This window comes from Lissotriton helveticus, chromosome 3_1 (genome assembly GCF_964261635.1).
Source record: "Lissotriton helveticus chromosome 3_1, aLisHel1.1, whole genome shotgun sequence".
NCBI lineage: Eukaryota > Metazoa > Chordata > Amphibia > Caudata > Salamandridae > Lissotriton > Lissotriton helveticus.
The window spans coordinates 1743799520-1743825555 of NC_136061.1; the positions used below are offsets into that span (position 1 = coordinate 1743799520).

Genomic DNA, 26036 nt, shown 5'->3' on the forward strand with positions numbered 1-26036 from the left:
ACGCTATGGCCTGTCTTTGAGTAGTATGATATGACCGGTCATTGTATGGTTTAGTATGGTTTGTCGTTGTACAGTATAGCTTTGCCTGTAATTGTATTTATGGTATTATATGGCCTCTTATGGTATAGTATAGTATGGTACAGTACGGTATAGTCTTTGTATAGTATAGTATGGTTGTCATTGCATTGCATGGTATGTTATGGCCAGTCATTGTATGGTATGTCATGGTATGGCCTGACATTGCAAAGTATGGGATGGCTAGTCATTGTATTGTATGAAATGATATGGTATGATCTGTCATTGTATAGTATGTAATAGTCTCTCATTGTATAGTATGGTATGGCCTGTCATTGTATAGTGTGGGATGGTATGGCCTGTAGTGTATTGTGGTATGGTATGGCCTCTCATTTTAAGGAAAGGTATTGCATTGACTGTCACTGCATAGTGTGGTTTGGCCTGTCATTGTATTTTACAGTACGGTATGGCTTGTCATTTTATGGTATGTTATGGTCTGGTGTATCATTTTATAGTATGGTAGGGCCCATCGTTGTATAGTATGGCCTGTTACTCTATAGTATGGTATGTAGTATTAAGGCTGCTCGTCGTATAGTATGGTATGCAGAGGAATGGCTTGTCATTCTGTAGTATAGTATGCCATGGCCTGTCATTGTATAGCATTGCATGGTATGGCATCACATTGTATTACTATGGTATGGTATGGCATATCATTGTGTTGTATGGTATGATATAGCATGCCATTGTATGGAATGTCCCACCATTGCATTTTATGGGCAATTCATTGTATGGTATGGCATGGTATAGCCTGCTATCATTTAGTATGGCATGGTCCGACATTGTAAAGTATAGTATGGTATGGCCTTTCATTGTCTAGTATGGTATGGACTGTCATTGTATTATGTGGTATGGCCTTTCATTTGATGATATTGTATGGTATAGCCTGACTTTGTATAGTATGGTATGTCAATGAATGATATGGACTGTCATTGTATAGTTTTGTATGGTGGACAAGTGTAGTATGTCCTGTCATTATATAGTCAACGATTGAATGATATGGTTTGTCATTTTATAGTATTGTATGATCTGCCACTGATTAGGAAGGTATAGTATGGCCTGTCATTGTAAAGAATGATATGGCCCCTCGTATTTTATGGTATTATATGGTATGGTCTGCCATTGTATATTATGGTATGGTATGGCTTGTCTTGTCATTGTGCAGTATGGTATGGATGTTATTTGTATGGTATGGTCCGTCACTGCATAGTATGTTTTGGATTGTAATTGTACTGTATGATATTATATGGACAGTCATTGTATAGTATGATAGCGTATGGCCTATCATTGTATAGTATTGTACTGTATGGCCGATCATAGTATGGTACGGCTTGGCATTATATAGGATGTCTTTGTATGGTATGGGCTGTAATTGTATAGTATGGTATTGTCTGTCATTGCCGGGTATGGAATGGTTGGCCTGTCATTGTTTTATATGGTATGGACTGCTAGCATGGTATGGCCTGTCACTGTACAGAATGGTATGCCTATCATTGTATAGTATGGTATGGCTGGTTATTGTAATGTATGTATGATATGGTCTGTCATTATATAGCAGGCCTTGAAAGATCAATAAAATGTTACAAGCCCTGCAGGTCGAGTAACTTGAATAAATTATTTTACCTAACGCTTCAGATTGTGTGATCATTGGCAAATATTTTATTTTACATTGTCGCCTTATTCGTAATTCTCACATGTGTGCACCTTCAAATAAGTGAGTTCAGCATTTCTGCTGTACAAAACAAAACTCTTTTGTTTGATTAAATAGACTAAACGTTTGCTCTATGTGTATTAAGAATCTTGCCCACATATATGGTAGACATGATCCCTTACTTGCCTCTCAGTTTACCAATAGCATTGCCATTGGGGCAGGGCAGGAGTGTTTCTCAGTTCATGTTTAAACACTCACTGTTAATAAATATACCACTAAAACATGATGAGGTAGCGCACTGACATTTACAAACAGTAAATTTCAAAGAAATGGCCAAAAACCTTCCCACTACTCTGCAGCTTTACTGATGAAATGGTATAGTGCATTAACAATAATCTGTGAAAATTAGGTTTCAGAAAACATATTTATCATTTGCACATCACCAAGTAAAGTGTTCTGATTTGTTTTTCATCCTATTAAAATATTTGTTTCATCACACAGAAGTACAAAAAATGGGTTCTCACAACTACTGAAATATATATTGAAATGTTTGTACAGTTGAAATATTAGCTATTTAAATGTATGTTAGGAAAAACCTGATACCCTACAGCCTTTCATTTCACACTTTGGACAGCAGGTCAGACAGTTCACTTTAAAAAATCCTGAAACTCTGTGTTTGAGATGGAAAAGTAATTGTAAACTGACTTTGGAACTCTGTCTCTAAACACAGAGCAAATGTGACAATATTAAAAACAAGATTTAAAGGCATCTTTATTGGTCCTTTCCTTTCTAACTGAACAGAACACTTGCTCTTTGACAACTCGCCAGAACAGTGAGAGGGTGTGTGGGTCCTAAATACAGTTAGACATGATAAAATCTGACTCTCCATAGCAAGTGGGCAAGTAGATTTTTCGAGGCCTATATAGTATGCATGGTATCAGTGCGCGCAACGAAATTCGTTTTATTTATTTAAATGTTTACTTACCTGTAAAACTCTGTAATGACCGGTTACTCACCAGTAATATTCATTACTCCGAGTCGTAGCCCTCCCCGTCCCAGTCCTTACCAATGAGCATAGCTCCTCCCACCAGAAACTCCCAAGCAACTAAAAAACCCATCCCTTCCCTCCAGGCCACACCCACACCCTAAGGCATATAACCATGTGACCCGCCCATCCACATCCTGTACTACCAAGCACAAGAAGCCGAACAGGGAGGGAGGGATGGGAACCAGGACTGGGACGGGGAGGGCTACGACTCGGAGTAATGAATATTACGGGTGAGTAACCGGTCATTACCTCCTCGTCAGCCCTCCCCGTCCCAGTCCTTACCAATGAGCAGATACCAAAGCAAGAATCGGCTTCACACAGTAGCAAAACAGACTCAAGCCGCACAGGCAGAAAGGTACACAACCCGAGCAGAACGCAACCCTGCGTCCCCAAGCCCAGGAGACACAGTCCCACAAATCACTCAACGACTAGAGAAGATAAAAGTTTGAGGAGAACACCCAGCAGCAATCACGCAGAACACGGCCAGGGAGGCCCCCCGGAAGCAAGCCCAATAAGCAGCCACCCCCAAGGCGAGGAACCTCGAACCGACCCAGGTGCCAACACACCACAAGCTCAACAGCAGGCCGCACAGCCAACACAGCCACCGACGGAGAGCAGCCACAGAAGGCCGCAGAACACGACCAGCCAGCCCAAAGGCAACAAAAAGGGAAAACCACCCCATAAAAAAGGCACAGCAGGAAGGAGGAACACCTCCAGAGCCCGCACAACCGTCAAACAGAGTAGCTGCACCTAAACCCCAGAAAGAGGAACAGGACAGAAAACAGGCAGAACCAGAAACTCCAACAAGGAGCAAAGGAACGAAAGAACGGCGCCAGGAGGAACCATCCAAAACCACCCGGACACCAAGGGGCGCACCGGCCCAACGCCCGAACCCTGAAAGGCCAACACATCCGCCCACAGAGCTCGCAGGGAGGACACAGCCTGACTCAAGTCGAAGCCAACCGCCCAGAAATCCAAGACACGCACCGGAATCCAATGCAGACACACCCCGTGTCGGACAGCAATCCAGGAAGGAAAACCCCACGACCGGCATAGGACAGGAGAGGCGAAGGGCTCCCGAGTCGAGGAAAGGCACACAGCAGGCCCCCGCCCAACCGAAGGACAGGGCAACCACACCCCAGACAGTGCCGGAACAAACCAGAGAACAACCTCAACCCAAGGCGATCCTCGGAGATGCAAAACAGGACCAACAACGGAACCCCGAACCTGGTCAGCAAAAGGCTCAACACGGACAGGGAGGGAAACACCCCACGCAGGTGAGTCGCCACAAGAACAAAACCCCCGGCAGACAGAAAGCCCAAAGGGAATTTCAAAAAGTACCACCAGGGGACACATTCACAGCATTGGCAGGATTCGAACCCAGGCCTCCGAGGGCGGGCACCACCAAAGGTACTAGATACACCTACTAGCCAAAGCTCCAAGGTACCACCACACAGTCCGACCAGACCGATACGAACCTGAGGAGGACCCAAGGCAGAAAGAGGCCAGGCCAACCGAACCGACCACAGGAGAATAAGAAAGCAGAGGAAGGACCCAAACCCACACCAGTGCGAGCCTGCGCCACCAGAGGCACAAGACAAACCATCGAGCCAAAGCTCTCCGGTCAAAATGAAAGCACCACAAGAACCAAAACCACCAAGGGACACCACAAAAGCAGAGGCAGGATATGAACCCATCTCCTGTGTGAGCCCGCGGCAGCAGAGGCACAAGACATACCATAGAGTAATAGGTCCAAGGACAATCAACGCCCAACAAGCCCAAGACAGTCACAGAAGCAACCGCTCACGGGACACAAAAGGGCAGCCACGCAAGAGGAGTGAACCACCAGCCAACAGGACCACACGCGGCCAATGGCCACACCCCCCGGAAACAACAGCAGACAGCCCATAGAAGCCGGAACCCAAAGCCCCAGAGCAAGACACACCAGGGGGGAACAAGTGCCAACGGGCCCAAGGAACAAACCCCACAGCAGCAGACAACAGCCGCCGAACAAGGAGCCGCCGGGGAGAAGTGGAAGACTGAGCCCCCAACAACCACCGCAGTCCTCACAACAGAGCCAGCCCGCAGGGCACTGGCAGGAAGACCTCACCAACCGAGGCGCCGAAACCACCCAACGAACAGCAGCACCCGAGTGGCGCAAAGAATGGACGACTCCGAGATCAGAATCCACCCAATCTGACTCAGGAGCCAGCAAACACCCAGTGAAAGGGACGGAGCCGGAAGGAAAGAAGAGGAAGAATCAACCAACCGTCTAAGGATGGGAACACCCGGAACCCCAGGCAGGCAACAAAACCACCCGAGGAGCCAAAGGTCAGCAAACACACCAGGAGACGCAGACCATCCAAAAGGCAGCCCCAAAAAACGGAAACGAACAACACCCCCACCGAACGTAGGAACCACCATGAAGCCGCGTGTAGTGCCATACGAAAGCAGGCGTCCCAAAGAACCAGGGAAGCCAGGAAACCCCACCAACAGGAAGGGAAGAAACAACCGAAGAGACACCATCATGAAGGAATGAAGAGGGTACCACACAGGCCCAACAGAAACGAAGCCCCGAATACCGAGAAAGAAAGCCCGACTCATCGCCAGAGAACCAGGAACAGGGGCAGCGCAGAACACATCCAGTAGCCCAGCCCAACAAGGAGGGACCAGAAGAAGAGGAAGCACTCAGAAAACCCCGGGACATGTGGAAGGAAGGGACCCACCGGCCGCGTACCACACCACAAAAGGGTTGGGCAATCAAATTGAACGAAAGGCAGACCAAAAGCCCGCTCACAACCAGTAAACTTCCCACACCGAGAAATCGGACTGGAGCCAACAAGAAACGACCTCAGCCGCCAAACCGAACAAGGCCACCAACGGAATCCCAAACTGGATAGAGCCCCCGAAGGAAAGCCCCATCACAGCAGCCCCTCAAGCAGCACCGCCTCCCAAGGCTAAAAGCACAATAGCCATCGAAAAGCCACAGAGGACCAAGCCGCCGCCGTACCAAGGGAACCGAAGGACAAATCCGCCAGGAAACGCAACAGCAGTCCCAACACGGAAAAAAAGAATCAGAGGGATCTTGGCCTACAGCACCCAGTAGTCCAAGGTGGCCTTCCATCCAGGCACTAACCAGGCCCGACCTCGCCTAACTCCTGAGATCAGACAAGAGCAGGTGAATTCAGGGTGGTAAGGCCGTAGGCTGCACAGAAAACCCCGACAGCCGTACAGAAGCAACCAAACTCAAAAGCAGGGGCAAGGTACAGACTGAACTGTAAGACCAGAGGCAGTAAAAGACGGATCCAAGGCCTCGCAACAAGCAGGACCACAGAACAAGAAGGAACGGCACCCACTGATACCAACAGGCACCAAGATGGCACACCAGCTAGCAGGGAACGACCATCACCACAGCCAGGATATCACAGCCAACCACTGTAAAGGACACCCCGCCGCCAGAGCCAGGGGAAAAACAAGTGTGACAACATCTTTCCACCCCCCATCAAGCACACCGCTCACAGAGTACAGAAAGATGGAGGCCTACAAGCCCCATCAACTGGAAAAAGGGGGAAAAGTCTACAGACTTCCCACCTCCCAAGGGCCAAGGGAACCCCAAACCGTCTGAAACACGCAGCAGAACACCGTGAAGCCTGCCCATAGGCCTCACCCGAAACCACGTCTGGAGCCATGACAGCAAAGGCATCCGGCACATGACAACAGTGAAGGAGCAGCGGAAGACCCAGCGACCACCACCTCCCTGTTTCAGCGGAGCCCAAACTACACATCTCCATTAGGGGAACAGAACAGAGAAAGTAGCGCCCAGACCAAGCAATGCAAGATCCACAAGGGCCAAACAGGGAACGCCACACCCCAACAGGACAGTAGGCCAGCCCAAACATGACACAAAGAGGGAGTCCCGGACCACCCCAAATACCATGCTCCCGCCAATGCAGGGACTCAAATGCACATGAAACAACAGGTATCCAAGGGGAACAAAAAACAGCCGCCAAGCAGACCGTCACACACCTACCGGGAAGGAGGCCAGACCGCCACGCCACAGGCGTGCAGAGAAGCCAGCCATGCACAACACACCTCCAATCCCACCCCGGGCGAACCCGCTAGGGCAGGGAACCAACCCGGAAGAGGGGAGGCCCCAGCAGGAAGACAAGTCGTGCCACCACCACGGATCCCCGCCAGAAACAAAAGCAATGCCCCTCAAAAAGGGGCAGAGAGCGACCCACGGCAGGAGAAAGAGACCAGGGGAGAAACCAAGGACCCACAGCACATTGAGTCCCGACCCCCCAAAGTACCGGCCCCAGGCATGTGACACAAGGCGCAGCCCAACACATTCAGAACACCAGGGCACCCCCAATTGTAAAGACAAACGGAATGCACAGGAGAAAGAACAGGTAGACCTAAATAGGACACAAAGAGAGAGTAGATTCCACCTGCAAACGAACCTGCCTCCAAACAGACACGGGAACATTGTAAAACGTATCGGTGCGCTTTTCACGAGCACCAGTCATATCACAGAAGGACTCATGATTATGTTTCGTAGGCGGGGGAGGAAATGCGATACGCTTAGAACCAAACGAGGTTGAAGCAACGCCAATACCCGAACCCGGGTAACCGAGTCCAAAGCATTGCATGGGACACCATATCCTTTCCCCCGAACTCCCGGACAAACCAATGGCAGCATACAGTGGGAAACCCGGGCCCGATACGAGCACCCAGCCTCCAAACACACCACCAAGCCAAACCGCCACGCCACAGGCGAGCAGAGAGGCCAGCCGCGCCCAACACACCTCCCCCCCCTCCCCGGGTGTACCCGCTAGGGCAGGAAACATACCCGGAAGAGGGGAGGCCGCAGCAGGGAGACACCAGCCCACACCAGGCCGTCACGGCCCCCCAACCCCAGGGTCCCGCTAAAGCAGGGACTCGAAAGTACATGGAAAAAAAACAGGGACACCAGGGGAACAAACGGCCGCCCAGCAGGCCGATTCACACTCACCCGAAAGGAGGCACCGGTCCAGCACCTCCCCACAACGAAGTTGCCAGGAAATGAATTCCGCAGAAAAAACAAACAGGATGTGGATGGGCGGGTCACATGGTTATATGCCTTAGGGTGTGGGTGTGGCCTGGAGGGAAGGGATGGGTTTTTAGTTGCTTGGGAGTTTCTGGTGGGAGGAGCTATGCTCATTGGTAAGGACTGGGACGGGGAGGGCTGACGAGGAGGTTTTATTTATTTAAATGTTTACTTACCTGTAAAACTCTGTAATCCATACATTATTACCCCCACCCTGCCCCTCCCCCTCCCCACGTCACCACCCTGCCGGTACTCCCACTGCCGGCCGTGGCTGCAAGGGACTATGGCAGGACCCTGTCTCTTAAGTGGCCTCCGTCACTCACACAGGTAGTACGGAGGCCCCTGCTCAACGCACGCCCCCCCCCCCCCGAGTAACTCACGTCAGTCAGTGCTGCATTGATGTAGTTGTTGCTGTCACCGTCCATGGAGATGAGGAAGGGCAGGCAGCGGTCGGGGGGCAGGACATCCATGCTGCGGTTCTTCTCGCGGTTCCGGGGCAGCAGGGCGATGCTGCACTCCTCCACATCGAGCTGGGCTGTGACGGAGTTCAGCGTCTGCAGCAGAGAGAGCGTGCACATGGTAAACAAATCAACAAAAAGAGCAGATGCAGCACCACAATTCAGCTTCAGGAGTTTGCCACATAATCCATTATTTTAAACTACTGCAATGCGCCGAATCAGAAAGCTTAATTCTCGGTGGGTCATTGGATGCGGACTCTGTCAATAAAATAGGGAGGAGGGTCCCAAGAGCTTATCTACCTATGAAGGCTATCTGAGAAAGGGCCTACAAGATGGCTGCACTTCCTCAGGGCCATATGCCAATACCACGTCAACTGCTACACAACAGTATCTTTTTCTGCTTGAGATGAATAAAGGAGGCCACAACCGAGGTCGTGGTGCCCTGTGGGTTACTTTTGTACCATGAACTTGGGTTTCATAATCCATTACGGACTGTTGAAAGGTACACATCTTTTCCCGAGATGCCTTAAAAGGCTAGCATGGGAACAGGCCTTTGTTGTGCATGTTAAAAGTTTTTTGGGCACTGGTTAATTTGAGTACACCACAACTGCTATCAAACGCCGGCCATAAAGGGGGTGGAGGGGCGGGTTTACGCCCAGCATGTTTTATGGCATTAAATGGCCCACAATACACAATATCAGTCAGTCTTCTATCTGCAATAGCGAAAGATGGCAATTGGCAGCTACCATCTCTCCCCTCTTTTCTGTTCTTTACACAATTTAAAAGGCAAAGGCACGTTTATTACTTTATATAGATGCTGTGGCGTGACCAATCCAACTAAAGTAAAAACTGCCACCCTTTTACTTGAAATGTGTCAGAGAGAAAGACGGCTGCTACTAGGCACTAACTTTCAACAGCTAAAGTTGAAAACGTGGCAGACATTACATTGCAATAATTAAAATGACAAGATGCTTCTGAGTTGTGGGCCATTCTTTGCTCTAAATGTGTTGAGTGTAACTTCCTCTTTTATGAATGTGGATCAGAAGAAATCACGAGAGGGCAGCGACCAATAACAGAAGCACAGCTTTTGCATGGGCCTACCCTAACTCACCACAGTAGTCTCTCCACGTCTTATACTTTGATCATTACCTTGTTGCAAGTATGGGATGCTAAGCCAGTTCTCGCTTTTAAACTCACATCGACGTAGTCCCATAGTCATGTATTTATAACGGCACAAAGTAAAACTACAAGTACCAGAATGCAAAGCTAGGTCATCTCACACCTTGCTTGTGGTCCATTTTCTGGCTACCTAAAGTAGGAATGAAACCTCCAGCGCCTAACAAGCAGAACTGCCATGGCACTACCGTTTTTACCAGATCATAACACTGTTGTGAGGTGAAACATCCTAGACTGTGTCTAGCAAACTAAAGAACGATCTGGCACCCTATCAGCGTCCTCTTTAATGACCGTGAATGGCACATCCACATTCTATACGAATCCCACCCACACCACCTCCACCACCACCCGTCCTCACCTGAAACTCCTCCCGGAGCTGCGAGGAGTTGCTTTGTGGGTCCACTCTCAGCATTTCCTTGTATGCCAGTTTGAGCTCACTCACCGGGACTGAGGTGTCCCCACACAGACACGCCTCTAGGATGGCATCGTGAATAAATATGTACTGTTCCTGGAGGAGGGAGAAGAGACAATGCAAATCACAATCGCAAATCAAAAAGGTGGTCATTATTAAAAAACACCTCCCGAGATTTGCCTAGAAGGGACTGTTTCTTTCAATTTAGTGAGATCAGAGGGGGAAATATAGAAACCAATAGGGATGCTGAGTGCTCCCTATCGTCCCAACATTTCATTCCTTCATCTCCAATGACTATCAGGCGACCCATAGGCACTGCATAATACCATCACTAGAATCTTTAAAGTAGAGTTTGGCAAAGACCTAGGTCAGTACTGTGGGTATTTTGAAATATTATATAGTGGTGCACCTAAAATTGTATCAATCTCAAAACGAAACAAAGTCCCCTTGACTAATTCAATTTTCCATATTTCATCCTGTATTCATATTTTTCCAAAATGTTCTTTTATTTCCATAATCCAGAAGTTAAATCCAATGCGTTTCGTCCACACAGTGGACTTCTTCATGGCCCCCATGCCGCGGTTTCACTTTAATGTCAGATACGTCCCTTTCTTTAGACACAGCTTGTCCAAAGAAAGGGGTGCGGTCTTCATGAATGTGAAAGGGGCGCATGGGCGCTAGTAATATGCAGTGCAATAGGTTTCGCATTTGGGAGAGTTTAAGCTATTGCATTACCACAATTGCATTGCAAATGCTTGGTATACTTTTCCCTAGGAATGAAAAAATCCACCTGTTTCTGTCCTATGGCTGAACCTCGCTTCCTTAAAGACATCCTTATGTGGCTTTCAGTCTGTCATTGTTGCAGCTATAGTGCCGTAGCCTTCTCTTACCGTCCATTTGTCGCTGGAGGTGGGATGCAATAAGCAGCTCTCATGCTTGCCGAGATAACCAAAGATACTGAGGAGAGGGGCAAACTAACGCCCCCCTCCCCCTGCGCACCAGCCCATTATGCGTTGCGTGCCTGTGAGGAGTTCTAAGCTCGCCAAGTCATGCCTAAGGAAACACTCCAACAAAACCATTTCAGGCGGGAGACTTACCATTAATTTTTTTAGCACAAAATGCCTTAATTTTTATCTGTCTCCCGCCTGAACCTGCTTTTGCTTCATTATACGTCAATGTTGAAAATACGTCTCTAGTCTTTTTTCAAAATCTTCCTCTTTCTTTTACCAAATGTTTGCTTGTATGTCTGACACAAGTTCTCATTCCAAGATGGGCGTCACTGTTTATGTTTATTAGAGTCCACTACTCCGGCGTCCCACCATAGAGAGCTATAGGCAGCGCTTCAAGTGAGATAAAAAACTGGGGGTCTCTCAAAGGGGCGTGGCCAATGTAATTAAGGGGGTGGCTTAAAAACACGTAAGCTAAAAATCTGTGCTTAGCATAGTGTGCCACCCGACTTGTATTTTGCTGTTTCTGTAATGGCATCCAGATATACGATACAACAAATATCATCATACCTACAAGTCAGGACAATTGGCTTTTTCAATGGTTGTTAGTAACATAAGATAAATAAACAGCAACTATGACTATTATATAATATTGAAAAAGCTTCCGCTTGAAGCCCTGGTGACACCACGACAATGTTGCTGCTCCTGAGTTTCAAAAAGAGAAGGGAAATCCAGAGAGAGAATGAGTCTCTTTAATGGGTTCGCCTTCCCATACAAGGCTCACCTGGCATGACGTCTTGCCGTAACTTCTCTGCTAGTGAGAAGTGAGCAGTGTGAGACTGCGCACATCGATGTGCCTCCTGTCACTGCAGTTCGGAAAAAAATGGACCGCCTGTGCCAGGGCACAAAACAGAGCCTGATAGAGACCCGTTTCCAAGCCCCCTTTAAAAAACTGCTGGTGCTCAGCACCGGGGAGACCTGACCAACTTAAAGCCCTGGCTATAGGGCAGCTTAGCAAAATGGGTTGTGATCCGGGCACCAGTTGAGGGTGGGCGACGTCTACCCACTCTTTTCACAGGGTAGAGGCAATCTCTCCTGCCAAGAAGTTGGGACACACAGGAACATGCCGAACTTGTCCGAGTGACACCGGGACACATATCAGTAGTGTAACACAGGCCCCGCAGCCCTCAGGGTGAGGGGGCCCCCAAGCTCCAGGGCACCCCCTCAGCACAACACTCTGCCCGGAGAGACCCTGATTGAGTAAGGAGGTTGCCCCTCCACGTACCTTGCAGGGGGGGGCCCTCAAGTTTTGTTACGCCAGTGGAGAGATTCAGGAGAGCCTGCACGTTGTCTGCTTTCATTCCGAACAGCAAGTGCAGGCCAGGGGTCTTATCAAGTTCCAGCTGGGCCATTAACAAAAGCCAATGTTAAGGGGCATCTTTTTGATTGAATATCCTGGCTGGGAGGTGATCCTGGTTGGGAGCTGTCTGGAGCCTCACACCTAGATGCAAATGCAATCAAAAGGCACACAGCTTGTTATTGCTTCAAGGGTACTTAAGAGAGGCATTCTTTTTTACTTTTTTCAGTCCCTGCATACACATGCAGGCACTGTACGAATGTCAGATTTATTGATCTGTCCCTGCTAAACATGTGTGGGGTCTTAGGATCTGCTTTCACTTCTTGTGATGTCACTCCCTGTGAGGTCATAGGTTGCAATGTTACTTCCTGTGATGCCACGCACTATGATGTCACTTGCATACTACCCGACTTGGTTAGTCCCCCACCTCTTTTTTTGGGCTTGTGCCCTGGGTGTCATGGAGACGAGTCTGCACACGTGAGAGCATAGCCCCCCTCTTCATTACAAACCTCAGCTGGCTTCCGAATAGTGAATTAGTCGGCTCTGGCTTACCATGGCATTCGCTAAACTTTAAGAACTTGAACGTCATTTGCGTTCGTGATTTTGTACAACTCCGGGCAGTTTATTCAAAGACTCTTGAGAGTGAGTGAGAAAAACGTAGGACAGATTGCAGAAGACAGGCTCCTTTTGATGCCAACGCGAAATGTCAGCTGCACGGTAGGAAAAAGCACTTCAGAGAGATAATGAAGCGCAAAGGCGGCCAAGACGCCTTGTGCCAAATCATTCATTATGGAAGCGCCCCGGGGGCTCGCGCCGATCTCGGAGCGAGGCGTTTACACCCTGCTGACGATACAGAGCCGGCTCCATTAGCAGGCCCACCCCGGGACATCTCTCGCACTCGGAGCTGTGAGGCTACCGGTGTGTCTTCACAGCCAAGGGACCAGGGCGAGGTTCCTAAACGGTCGAGAACGGTTCTTGAACTTGACTCAGGCTTTGCTGTCAATTTTTCCTGGAATTTTTACTCGTTCTTGTTACTGTTGTTTTTTTTTAGGTGTGCATTTACAGGCTAGGGAAAGTTTTGGAGTCACGCCACTGGAAGAAAACAAACTTTAAATGAATGATGAATTGTAACGGTTAATTTGCTGCAGAGAATCACAACAAATTTGAAACCTTTGCTGAACTCAGCAGTGTGAGATTATCAGAGACTTCCGTCCCAGGAAGGGGGGTCTACGGCTGAACTGGCTCAACATTGCTGATAACTGACACAGGGGCGGCCTTAGGCATGTGCAATCTGTGCACCTGCACAGGGCCACCAAACCCCAGGGGGCACCACGCCAATATATATCCTTAATATAGTAATCCTCTGAGGATGGATACATATTTGCGTGGTGGCCCCTGGCAGGGATTTGGCGGCCTCCGGCTCTGTTCCACTTCCAAACACCCTGACCCCCCTTCACTGGCCTCAGCGCTCCGCCCCGCCCGGACCCCCTCTTCCGGGGCACCCTACCTATGCTCCCTGCCCAGGGCCGCCATGAGCCTAGAACCGCCCCTGACTGACACTATCCCTATGCCAGGGAGATGGCCTCTGGGGTGCTAGCTGTAAAATAACCTCAGTTTAATCCTCCCTACAGTCTGGAAAATTTACCTCCTGGGCTAGCAGGCCAACTCACTTCTTGCAATCAACGCACCCTTGGCTTTAGTCTTGAGAAGGCACCTCTGGGGCCTGATGGGACGGAATGTCTGACACTCATCGTAATCTTTGTCCCTGCCTGATGCGTTTCCAAGTACGTTAGTCATAGCTCCCATCCAACCTTTGGGGGGTCCCTGTAGAGTTCCTCTCTATGGTCAGGGGTAGAGTCCAGTCTGAATAACCATCAAATCTTTGGGCGCGGTCTACTGAGTTCCCCCTAAACTTAGTGGTGGATAGAGTTTATGTGCGTATTCAGCCTCTGGTCGCAAACTAGAGATCTTCCCTCTGTGGAGTTAGGACAGTTTCGTTTTTATGCAGATTCGGATTCTGCACATTTAAGTGTTCACATATTCACTATAACCCCAGAACTGCCTTTGTAGAGGAAGCTAGATGTCACAACAATGCCAGGTCCTCTCCAGGAGAGGGGGAAAGGCTCTCAACAGTAAGACCCGTTTGACTTATTTGAGGAAACTGGTGAAAGTTTCCTAGAGTTCATCTGCCTCTGTACCAGTATTGCATTAACTCTGCTGTGTCTGCAGAAAGATGTTCAATTGGTTAGACTATATATCTTTAATTTCTCTAGCAAGATGAAATTATTTGGACTTGTTTCTCTGGCTGATGACGCTCCTCTAGGGACGGAACAGTTCAGCCTTCGTGACCCGTTCAACTACGTTTTTTTCGACGTACGATCATCCATATCCCAGGGACACCATCATCCAAGCCCATTATAATGTTGGCATCTCCGCTGCGAACGCTAAATTAAGCGAGACTGGTTTTTAGTGATGAAGACACCTGTCCATGGGTCGACTCCTGCCAACTCATTTAACAAAGGCTTACGAACAGATGTGAGATGGCAGCATTTTGTCCCTAAAACACTTGAGCCTCATGGGTACAGGCAATAGAGAGCTGAGAACGATTTCATGCCCACATTAAGGACTTGCCTCATGAACATATCTGAAAGAGACACTATCGGAGAAATAGACCACTTACAAGGTAATTTAGAGTTAGAGGATGCCTGACATCTGCCGAACTCTAAATATATTCCCCTACGAGGAAAGTACCAACCGCCATGCACAACTTCCCATCCACTGTACAGACAACCACGTACATGTGGCCCAGAGGCTTCTTTTGAACCCACAATAAATTACCTGAGTTAGTGCCTTGCAAGTTCGCATGTCTTTATTTCCAACCTGAACACTTTTGAGACCGCTTACTAAAAAAGTGAAGAGCTAAATAGGCATTAGAACCAGGGCTTGAGAGAAAGGTTCCTAATCTGCAACTATATGTTGTCCAGTGACCATTTTATTGGAGTACAGCAACAATCTGTGCTTTTTTTTTTTTTTTAAGAGTCCCCTTAAAAAGAATTTGATAAGTGTTTACTAAACTCTGAAATATTCTATTGAAGGAAATGAGTGCAACACTCCGTCAGCACATTGGCTTTCTGGGGCCAGTTCTCATGAATCAACTTTATGGCAAAAAGATGTACGAAATAGCTAGGTGTGAGTTGAGGCAATTTGGCAAGATGAGGACGGATAGCAGCAGGAAAGTTCCAGAAAACGTGACTTGACACTGAGAAAATGCGGTGTCTGCACCTTTCAGCATGTGAGTGAGAATAGTTTTGCAATCAGTCTGTGGGAGAAAAGTTTCTGTGATGTTCAGGCTAGTTTGCACAGCAGTAGAGTAAAGGATACCTCTAGTAGTGTGTACCTGCACCCAGGAGGACTTGTTGGGGTCAGTCACTGAGTACTAACATTACATGTGCCCTCAGATTAAAACATGCACAGCACTCCGTGAGAAAGACATGTTTTTAGTTGTGTTCTCAACCTGAAGCCATTGACGGTGGCGCAGAGGTGGTCTGACAGCCATTCCAGTTGGACAAAACTGCAATAGGAAGGACTCAATAACTTCTGTGTTTCCTCGCGGAACGCAGATCACAGGGTCAGGGTTGGGAGACCTCCTAAAGAGCTTGTTGCTTAGCTACATGGGAGCTTTGCCATAACTGGCATCATAAAAGAACAGATACGAACTGTGCAGGGAGCCCATGAAGGGAATGAAAAAGCATATTGATGTGAATATGATATGAGCTGTGACAAGGGGCCAGGGGACGTAATGAACAATTCATGACGATGTAAACCTGATACGAGCTGCAAAATGGGGGCACTAAACAGTGAAGTAAAGATGATACAAGGCGTGAATAGAAGTGATGAACAATAAACGTTGATGTGAACATGATATGATCTGCAACAGAAGCGATGGAGCGACGAATGATGCAGACTGATTCAAGAATGGCACGAGCTGTGAAGGAGCCAATGACTGCAATGAGCAATGGACAATGATGAAAACATGATACAAGCTATAACAGGGCATCCGTGAAGGCTTCAAAGCAAAGGAATTGCCAGAGCAAGTTTGTTTGCCTCCATCAGCAGTCGCGCCACAGATTTCTTGATACACTGAAGCTGGGCTAGAGAGCCTTGCAGGAGCTACGTACATTTCTTCAAACCATCTTTGATTGTATCGAAGTTGTTACAGCAAAGATTTGGCCTGTCAAGTTGAGGCTTGGCTTTACATAGCCATTTCTGCTTAAAAAACCTCTAAAACTCGGCAACCATATCTCCAAGCTAAATGAAAGATAGATATCAAAGTTGAACCCAAAAAAATCCTCCCACTATTTAACTTGCTTTATCCTTCTCTCCGTTTGCCTGCTCCCCTGTGCATCACAGGCTTTTTGAAATGTACTGGTTTCAGTATGTGTACTGGGAGGTTCGGCACATTTAATGTCCTTTCTATCTGTTACTGCGGTACACAGTTCTATTTAAGCGGCGTAGGATTGAAAGTCAATTTATGATTGCTTGCAGAGAGATACACAGTCCTATTCAAATCTTTTTGGATTTAACGTCCCGATGACGAGTCTAGGGTGCTACACAGTTACTCATTACTTGTAGGGTAGAAAGTAATGCTGACAAGGCCCTGCACCAGTCCAGTTTAATAACTGACTCAAATATAACCACGCTCACTAGAATTATGAGGCAGGAGAGGACTAAATTATGCGTAAAAAAAGAACATTATGCAGCATAGTGTGGCGATTTTTGCGGCACTAATATATCACAATGTAGTCTTTTTTTTTACACGTTTACTCTGTCTGGGAAAAAGTTTCCCCTCATTAATATCAGGTTAACACCCCAACCCACAACTAAAATTGACCTGCCCCAGTACAACAAAGGGCTGGCCATTGTTAGTAACATCTAATCGATACAACTTATTTTTGTTAAAAGCTGCAAAGTATGCAGTAGATGATGAATTATACAGTAAATGCGACAAATTCATAAATGTGCGGAAAAGCCGTGGCCACACAATTGCATTGGCTCTGAATATAACGCCCCAGACAATGAAGTTTTAGATAATGGGATTCTTTTCTAGAATGGGCTACGGGGTAGATCTGAAAATACGTGAATAGCGATTTCATCTCACAGGTGATAGATAGGTTTGGGACAGTCAGGCACGTCAGGCGAGGTAATGGGCCGTTCAAAAATCTCATCATTGCCTTCCATAGTCGATTTCTGGAGCCAGCAGATCGTGTGAGTATAAAGGCGCAGGCTCAACAAGTAATGGCTGGATAGAACACAATGAGTCGAGTATGTTGGGGACAATCAAAATGCAATACAAAAAATAATAATAACGAAAAATGGGAGACTTAAGCTCTCGCGCTCCGTGAGCTGCTGTCTCCGCACACACGTGTATCGGGTGCGGAGATAAAGGAATCCCCGCTGGAGACGGCGCGTCTTCCGCTCATCTCCGCCATGAATCACCGGCGCGCGCTCCTGCAGGCAGTGGGACGTTCGACGATGCCAGCCGCCAAGGGTTAGTGCCTGTGCTTTAAGTTAATGAACACATTACTCTGGAGTAATTGCTCGCTACCTTGGCCAGAAGTAGGCCCTCTCACCCTTATCCCTCCGCCACCCCCAGCAAGCGGCCGCATTAATCACCAGACGAGCACAGCTGTGACTGCCTCCAAGCCGGGCCTCGGACAGCAGCGCCACCTGCGCGCGCGCAAGCACCTGAGCGCGCGGCCTTCTCCAAAGGAGGAGCGCGCCGGCCAGCATCCGGGTAAGGAGCCCACAGCAGCGCGCGGACACTCCCCTCAGACACAGGCATAGGCAGGCGTGCAGACAGCAGAACTACAAAGACTTCCCTCAACAGCAGACTATGCACAGTACAAAAAACACTTCCCTCAGACACAGGCAGGTGAACAGACAGCAGAGCTACAAAGACCTCCCTCGACAGCAGACTATGCACAGTACAAAAAACACAGACAGCAGAGCTACAAAGACCTCCCTCAACAGCAGACTATGCACAGTACAAAAAACACGTCCCTCAGACACAGGCAGGCGAGCAGACAGCAGAGCTACAAAGACTTCCCTCACAAGCAGACTATGCACAGTACAAAAAACACTTCCCTCAGACACAGGCAGGTGAGCAGACAGCAGAGCTACACAGACTTCCCTCACATGCAGACTAGGTAGGCACAGTACAAAAGACACTTCCCTCAGACACAGGCAGGCGAGCAGACAGCAGAGCTACAAATACTTCCCTCACAAGCAGACAAGGGAGCAGCAATACAAACTCTTCCCTCGGACACAGGCAGGTGAGCAGACAGCAGTTACAAACACTTCCCTCACAAGCAGACTAAGCACAGCAGCAGCGGCCCTCAGGCACAGGCAGGCGAGCAGACAGCAGAGCTACAAAGACTTCCCTGACAAGCAGACTAGGCAGAAGCAGTACAAACACTTCCCTCAGACACAGGCAGGCAAGCAGACAGCAGAGCTACAAAGACTTCCCTGACAAGCAGACTAGGCAGAAGCAGTACAAACACTTCCCTCAGACACATGCAGGCGAGCAGACAGCAGTTACAAACACTTCCCTCACAAGCAGACTAAGCACAGCAGCAGCGGCCCTCAGGCACAGGTAGGTGAGCAGACAGCAGAGCTACAAAGACTTCCCTGACAAGCAGACTAGGCAGAAGCAGTACAAACACTTCCCTCAGACACATGCAGGCGAGCAGACAGCAGTTACAAACACTTCCCTCACAAGCAGACTAAGCACAGCAGCAGCGGCCCTCAGGCATGGCAGGCGAGCAGACAACAGAGCTACAAACACTTCCAAAGCAGGCAGACTAGGCAGCAGCAGTACAAACTCTTCCCTCAGACACAGGCAGGCGAGCAGAAAGCAGTTACAAACACTTCCCTAACAAGCAGACTAAGCACAGCACCGGCAGCAGCGGCCCTCAGGCATGGCAGGCGAGCAGATAACTGAGCTACAAACACTTCCAACGCAAGCAGACTAGACAGCAGCAGTACAAACACTTCCCTCAGACACAGGCAGGCGAGCATGATACAGTAGAGCTACAAACACTTCCAACACAAGCAGGCTAGGCAGCAGCAGTACAAACACTTCCCTCAGACACAGGCATAGCAGGCGAGCAGACAGCAGAGCTACAAAGGCTTCCCTCACATGCAGACTATGCACAGTACAAAAAACACTTCCCTCAGACACAGGCAGGTGAGCAGAACTACAAAGACTTCCCTCACAAGCAGACTAGGTAGGCACAGTACAAAAGACACTTCCCTCAGACACAGGCAGGCGAGCAGACAGCAGAGCTACAAAGTCTTCCCTCACAAGCAGACTAGGCAGGAGCAGTACATACTCTTCCCTCAGACACAGGCAGGCGAGCAGACAGCAGTTACAAACACTTCCCTCACAAGCAGACTAAGCACAGCACCAGCAGCAGCGGCCCTCAGGCATGGCAGGCGAGCAGACAACAGAGCTACAAACACTTCCAATGCAAGCAGACTAGGCAGCAGCAGTACCAACACTTCCCTCAGACACAGGCAGGCGAGCAGACAGCAGAGCTACAAAGACTTCCCTGACAAGCAGACTAGGCAGAAGCAGTACAAACACTTCCCTCAGACACAGGCAGGCGAGCAGACAGCAGTTACAAACACTTCCCTCACAAGCAGACTAAGCACAGCAGCAGCGGCCCTCAGGCATGGCAGGCGAGCAGACAACAGAGCTACAAACACTTCCAACGCAAGCAGACTAGGCAGCAGCAGTACAAACTCTTCCCTCAGACACAGGCAGGCGAGCAGACAACAGATCTACAAACACTTCCAAAGCAAGCAGACTAGGCAGCAGCATTACAAACTCTTCCCTCAGACACAGGCAGGTGAGCAGACAGCAGTTACAAACACTTCCCTCACAAGCAGACTAAGCACAACACCGGCAGCAGCGGCCCTCAGGCACAGGCAGACTATGCACAGTACAAAAAACACTTCCCTCGGACACAGGCAGGTGAGCAGACAGCAGAGCTACAAAGACTTCCCTCACAAGCAGACTAGGTAGGCACAGTACAAAAGCACTTCCCTTAGACACAGGCAGGCGAGCATGATACAGCAGAGCTACAAACACTTCCAACGCAAGCAGACTAGGCAGCAGCAGTACAAACACTTCCCTCAGACACAGGCAGGCGAGCAGACGCAGTTACAAGCACTTCCCTCACGAGCAGACTAAGCACAGCACCGGCAGCAGCGGCCCTCAGGCATGGCAGGCGAGCAGACAACAGAGCTACAAACACTTCCAACGCAAGCAGACTAGACAGCAGCAGTACAAACACTTCCCTCAGACACAGGCAGGGGAGCATGATACAGCAGAGCTACAAACACTTCTATCACAAGCAGATGAGGCACAGCACAGGTATCAGGAGCAGTACAAACACTTCCCTCAGACACAGGCAGGCGTACAGGCAGCAGCAAAGCAAACACTCCTCTCAGACCTAGGCAGGCGAGCAGACAGCAGAGTTACAAAAACTTCCCTCACAAGCAGACTAGGCACAGCACAGGTATCAGGAGCAGTACAAATACTTTCCTAAGACATAGGCAGATGAAAAGGCAGGAGAAGTACAAACACTTCTCTAAAACACAGGCAAGGGTACAGGCAGAGGCAATACAAACACTCTTCTCAGACACCGGCAGGCTAGCAGGCAGCAAAGGTACATCCACTTCACTTGGCCCCACCCCTAATAAAATGGAAAGTGATATATATATGTATATATATACACACACACATAGACACACACACATATATATATATATATATATATATATATATACACACACACACACACAAGATGTATGCTATACAAGAGCTATGCCTTTCATTCTGAGCTCCTGCTTTTTACACAATTTTTAACAACATGTATTTCCTCATAGGCACAGAATTAATAGAGAAGGTATTGTGGCAAGCTTCGGTTATCTTCATAAAGCAACAAAACGGGCTTCTCTCGCATGCGTAGAATAGGCACAGCACAGGCAGCATGTACAGCAAGATTAAAAGCTTCTCAATCAGAATTGGCACAGAGCAGGCAGCAGTGTACAATATGGGCAGAACTATGTCATTGCCACATACACCTGCTGATAAGACGTGTGAAGGCTGCACATACATAACCATGGGCTCACGACATGGAAGGTGGTGTCTGCTAAGAAGGCTCCCCAAAATTGGGGAACTGATAAAACGCAGCTATGGAATAACACATTTCGATGTATATTAAAAGCAAGTTACTTTACAACTTGTTTTTGGTGGGGATTCATGAGTTATCTGAGAACTGTCAGTTTAGAAGATAACGCAACCAGGGCATGGATGTATACATTTGCATGGAAGGGAGATGGAAATCTATTCGAAAATGGTCCTTAAAATTACTCCGCCACTTCAGCTAAAAATGCTAAAAATATGTAATATTCCTTCATTGAAAACCATGAGAATCAAGCAGCTGCGGTTAGCAGCTCGCAGTGGAAAAGCAAAAAAACAAATCTGTTGACAATCGATCATGGTAGCAGCCTCAGTAGTTCTTCACCCAGTAGTCACAGAGTGCGTTTTCTGAAGCAAAAGTCACGATGCTGGCCCTGGTCCCAGCGTGCTCCTCAAATTCAGACTATGAATTGACTTCAGCTGTATCGTGTATTATGCCACTGTTTCAAGATACTTCAATACTCCCGAGCCGCCTCCTGTGTATTACTCGGATCTCTGACTCAAGAGGTTCTCTACTGCGGGCTTTCCATTCATTTCAAATTCTCTTTCGTATGAAATGACTAGCCACTTAATTATGTTCAATGCTACACCTTCAGGACTCCAGCAAGGGTGGATATAGTTCTTAGATGTACACAGTTAGAATGGTAGAATCATCTATTGCTTTGGTTAAGGGACTTGGAGAGTATTCCAAGTTTGTATTTCTGGAAAACAAAAACAAAAAAGTGGAGGGAGGAATGTGTTACTTCCTGTAACAATGGCCCTCACATATAGGGGTTATTTTGTTTTAAGATTTGCATTTCTTGAACATTTCTACTGATCAGAGTTGACCACGCTGCCCCATTAGCAGGATATATACCAAGCTGGTGAATTTACTGATATTCTTCTAAAGTCAAGGTGTGCTTCTCGCCCACAACCTAACAGGTCAGTGAGATCCATATAGTTGTTCTTCAAGGTTGCAAAACACTGCTAGAAATTTCTGGACAGCTGATAACCCTTTTCGGAGGAAAGACATGGACATGATCGATCACACACCGCCTCTCTTCCTGCCCAACTCGATGAGCTCCACTCACCTCTGTCTGGATCATATTGATCCTCCGGGAGCAGAGTGTCTTGACGCAGTTGTAAATGTCCACCACGCCTTCACACTCAGCCATGTCCAACATCACGTCCAGCACGATGTAGCATCCTGTCCGTCCAGTACCAGCGCTGTGAAGAGAGGAGGATGCTGGTTAGAGTAGCTTAAGGATATCTTAAAAGTCTTTTTGAGATACCCCACCACTGCCGCTGCTCTCACACAGACCCATAGAGGATTAGCTGTTTATTTCAGTAGAATTTGCTAATCGCTGCCAGCACAGAACAAAGGACACTCGTGACTTTCTAAAGAAAGCCGACGTAGAGCTAGAACTCTGCAGCAAGGTTATAACGACTGTAGACCTCTCTGTATATATCTCAAAAAGAGAATCATGGCATGTATCACTTTTAGGTGGGGATGGCTTAAATGTGGTGGTTGTTTTAAGCTCTTTATCCGGTTTATATCAACATTCTGACTACCAATACGTATTGGGGCTGGGATGAAGGTCATTCATGAGGATACCTCTTAAGTTGAGGCTGGCATGAAGGTTGTGGCTGGTGGGGGTCTTCAGCAGGGTCTGCATAAAGGAGGCACCTGGCTAAACTACTTACATTGAGTACTGCGTTATAATGGGAAGTGGTACCAACAGTTCACAACTACTAATACAATAATGGAAACAGTGAAAAAATTCCTCCAGGCTTAGTATGCACGAGTTAGAATTTTTTTTATAGCTATAACGTAGGCTTCTGGAAGCCCCTGAATAGATTTTACCTGCAGTGGACGACAACAGGCCCCGCATCTGGAGGTGTTGAGGCCTTAACTCGGCGAATGAAGGCCAAAAGGCCCGTGGCATGGTAAGGCACCCCGTGTTCTGGCCACGACGTGAAGTGAAACTGCTTTACCTCATGCCTGGCTGGATAACCCCTCTGTTAAGAGACAGAAAACATGAGTGAGGTTAGATAAACGAAGAGGAGTGCAGGGAGAAAAAGGAAAGCGTCCAGGTGGTGAGGGAGGAAAAAAGGATAGGCACAAGGGCAGAAGAGGCACGGAAAACGAATAGAAAGGAAAAAGGAAAACAAAATACTGAAAAAACATCTAGGAGCAACAAAAGAAGGGAGATCATAAAAGAAGAAAAAGAAAAGCGGATTAAATGAATTTGGGCGTCCAACAACACAACATAAGGATGTAAAAAAGGGAAGCTAAATTAAAAAAAACATATTTAAGAGCAAAAAAGGTTGAAGCTGAAAGAAAAAACAATGTTGGGAGTAAATTATGATGCACCAATTACTGTAAAAAATAAAGAAAATGGTAACAAAGAAAGAAACAATGGATAAAAAGTTGAGAGGAAAAAGAAATATAGAAAAAATATAGAAAAAACACAGCAAAATAAAGATACTAAAACAAAGAAGAGAGAAAACAATTAGCAACTCCCGACTGGAGAAAGAGGCAAATGACAAAAGAAAGAACACCATAAAGAAAGAGTAATAAAAGAAACATCAAATATAAGAAACATCAAATGGCAAACTGAAAAAGAAAGTAAGAAATTAAGATTGAAAATAAGTATGAATCAGTAAGTAGATATGGGCAAATAGTCAGTCACCCATAGTCAATGCCCCTGCAGATTTAGACAAAAGTTCAGACTATTCTGGAAAATGTCCTCACAGAAGGGACTGAGGCTAGTCTACTATGGATAACGTCTCCACAGATTTAGATAGGAGACTTGCCTCCCATAGACAATGTCCCTATAGAATTGGAGCGAAGGCCCTGTATTTCTTAACTTACAAAGCAATTGCTCTTAGAAGAGAAACAGAGATAAAACATACCCCCCCAAAATGAAAATGTTTTGGGGCGAGGTGATTCACTACCTGTGCTGCATAATTTATTCACATAGACAGGCGCCACACCCATAGTTTAGGCAAAAATGTATTCAATCAACCAACAGGCAATTAATTATCCATCAATGAAACTCCGTGAAAGCCATGGAGGACAACCTAAATCTAGCTTTCATGCAAGAAGGGCCATTCCTGCCAATCACACACAGGGAAACACAAGCACAATGTACCCGCTCCATTGAGAAGGTCCGGACTTCATACTCCGCCATGGCCTCTGTTTCTAGCAGCGTGATCTTGATGTCGCCGTAGAGTTCGGAGCTCTCCGGCCAGTACTTCGAGCACTTCACCTGAAAGATAAAGAGGGTCAGCGTGCTGCTGGCACTTGGACCCCTGTACCCAAGCTCAGTGTGGATCAGATGCACACGCCTCCGCGTGGAGGGCAGGCTATGAGCAAGGGCACTGGGCATGGCATCTCTTTTCCTCCTTTTTGCCTCATCCCCACCTCTTCTGCAGGCCAGGCCATGCCTCTCTCTCCCTGGATGGTGCATATAGGCGCACGCTCTCAACAAACATTGGTCTCTCACTGTTATGAGGGTTATCATCTGGGGTTTCCAGTTCTAGTACTGATACACATCTGAATATCTTTTTTCTGTACTAGTCGCCCACCCCCACACAACTATTGGAAGCTTTCTATGTTTTCTTCAATATGTAATTTCCTCTTCATTTCCACCCCAGAGTTTTATATAGCGCGAACGTCAAGGTATCAGGAGAGCGCTTTACATGAGTACCAGTTGCTTACACACGGACACATTCATTGTTTTAGTTACGCACGGGGAGATTACGTGATTTGCCCAGAATCACACTATGTTGAGTGTCATTGCCAGACTCGAACCCAGTTCCCCAGATTTGAGATCGACCGCTCTAGCCATTAGGCCCCACCCTTTCTCTCTGCTCCGAGGTACATTTTGAGCCTTGCCTCGCAGCGGCTGGACTCGTTTTTACTCGTTCTATTCCCAAACACAGTAGTTCAGATTTCTGATAAACAGCTTCCTGTCTTTTTTATCAGCTGCAACAGTCTCTTCCTGTTCTCAAAGTATGTCTCTGTCTCTTGCACTGCTGATCCCTCCCTCTCACAAGCATGCTGTCTGTCCCGAGAGGCTTCCATCCAGTCCCTGGCATCCCTCTCCTCCAAGAATAAACTCAGGAACGTACCCTGCCCACCTCCACCAACTTCGTTATCATCACAATGCTGGAGCAGTGCTCCTGCCACACCATCCTCCAGAAGTCGTAGACCATCTCCTGCTTTGGACCTGCGGGTGAAGAAGACATAGGTCAAGTTTGGAACTACCTCTTATAACCGTCCTTAACCCCTTCGATGCTGCGGACGGCCCCCGGTCATCTCACATGATGGTGGGCGTGTGCGGAGGACGGCCGGGGGCCTTCCGAACCCCGCCCACTGATTAGAATGCCATCACCGTGGCGGAATTCGTGCCGCGGTCAAGGTGTTAAAAGGCCACTCTCTTCATGGGGATCATATGCCATTCAACGTCTCTCCCTCCATCAATACATATTTCCCGTTCCCTTACTTGTACCTCCATGCAAGTAGTCCGTGCGAATCTATAACACAACGCTAATACTGGGTTTAGTTAAGTGAAGG

General features: G+C 47.8%; 1 protein-coding gene across 2 annotated transcripts in view; it reads right to left on the reverse strand.

Annotated features, from left to right (window-relative positions):
• The window catches only part of PTPRU (protein tyrosine phosphatase receptor type U), an 870052-nt gene that overhangs the window by 77365 nt on the left and 766651 nt on the right, over window positions 1–26036 (reverse strand). For both annotated transcript variants that reach the window (XM_078682521.1, XM_078682520.1), the window contains 6 exons: window positions 25592–25689; window positions 24610–24726; window positions 23319–23473; window positions 22546–22681; window positions 9850–9999; window positions 8238–8411 (listed from right to left, as the gene is read on the reverse strand). In XM_078682521.1, coding sequence (XP_078538647.1) covers window positions 8238–8411; window positions 9850–9999; window positions 22546–22681; window positions 23319–23473; window positions 24610–24726; window positions 25592–25689 — 830 coding nt within the window. The remainder of the gene's footprint in view (window positions 1–8237; window positions 8412–9849; window positions 10000–22545; window positions 22682–23318; window positions 23474–24609; window positions 24727–25591; window positions 25690–26036) is intronic.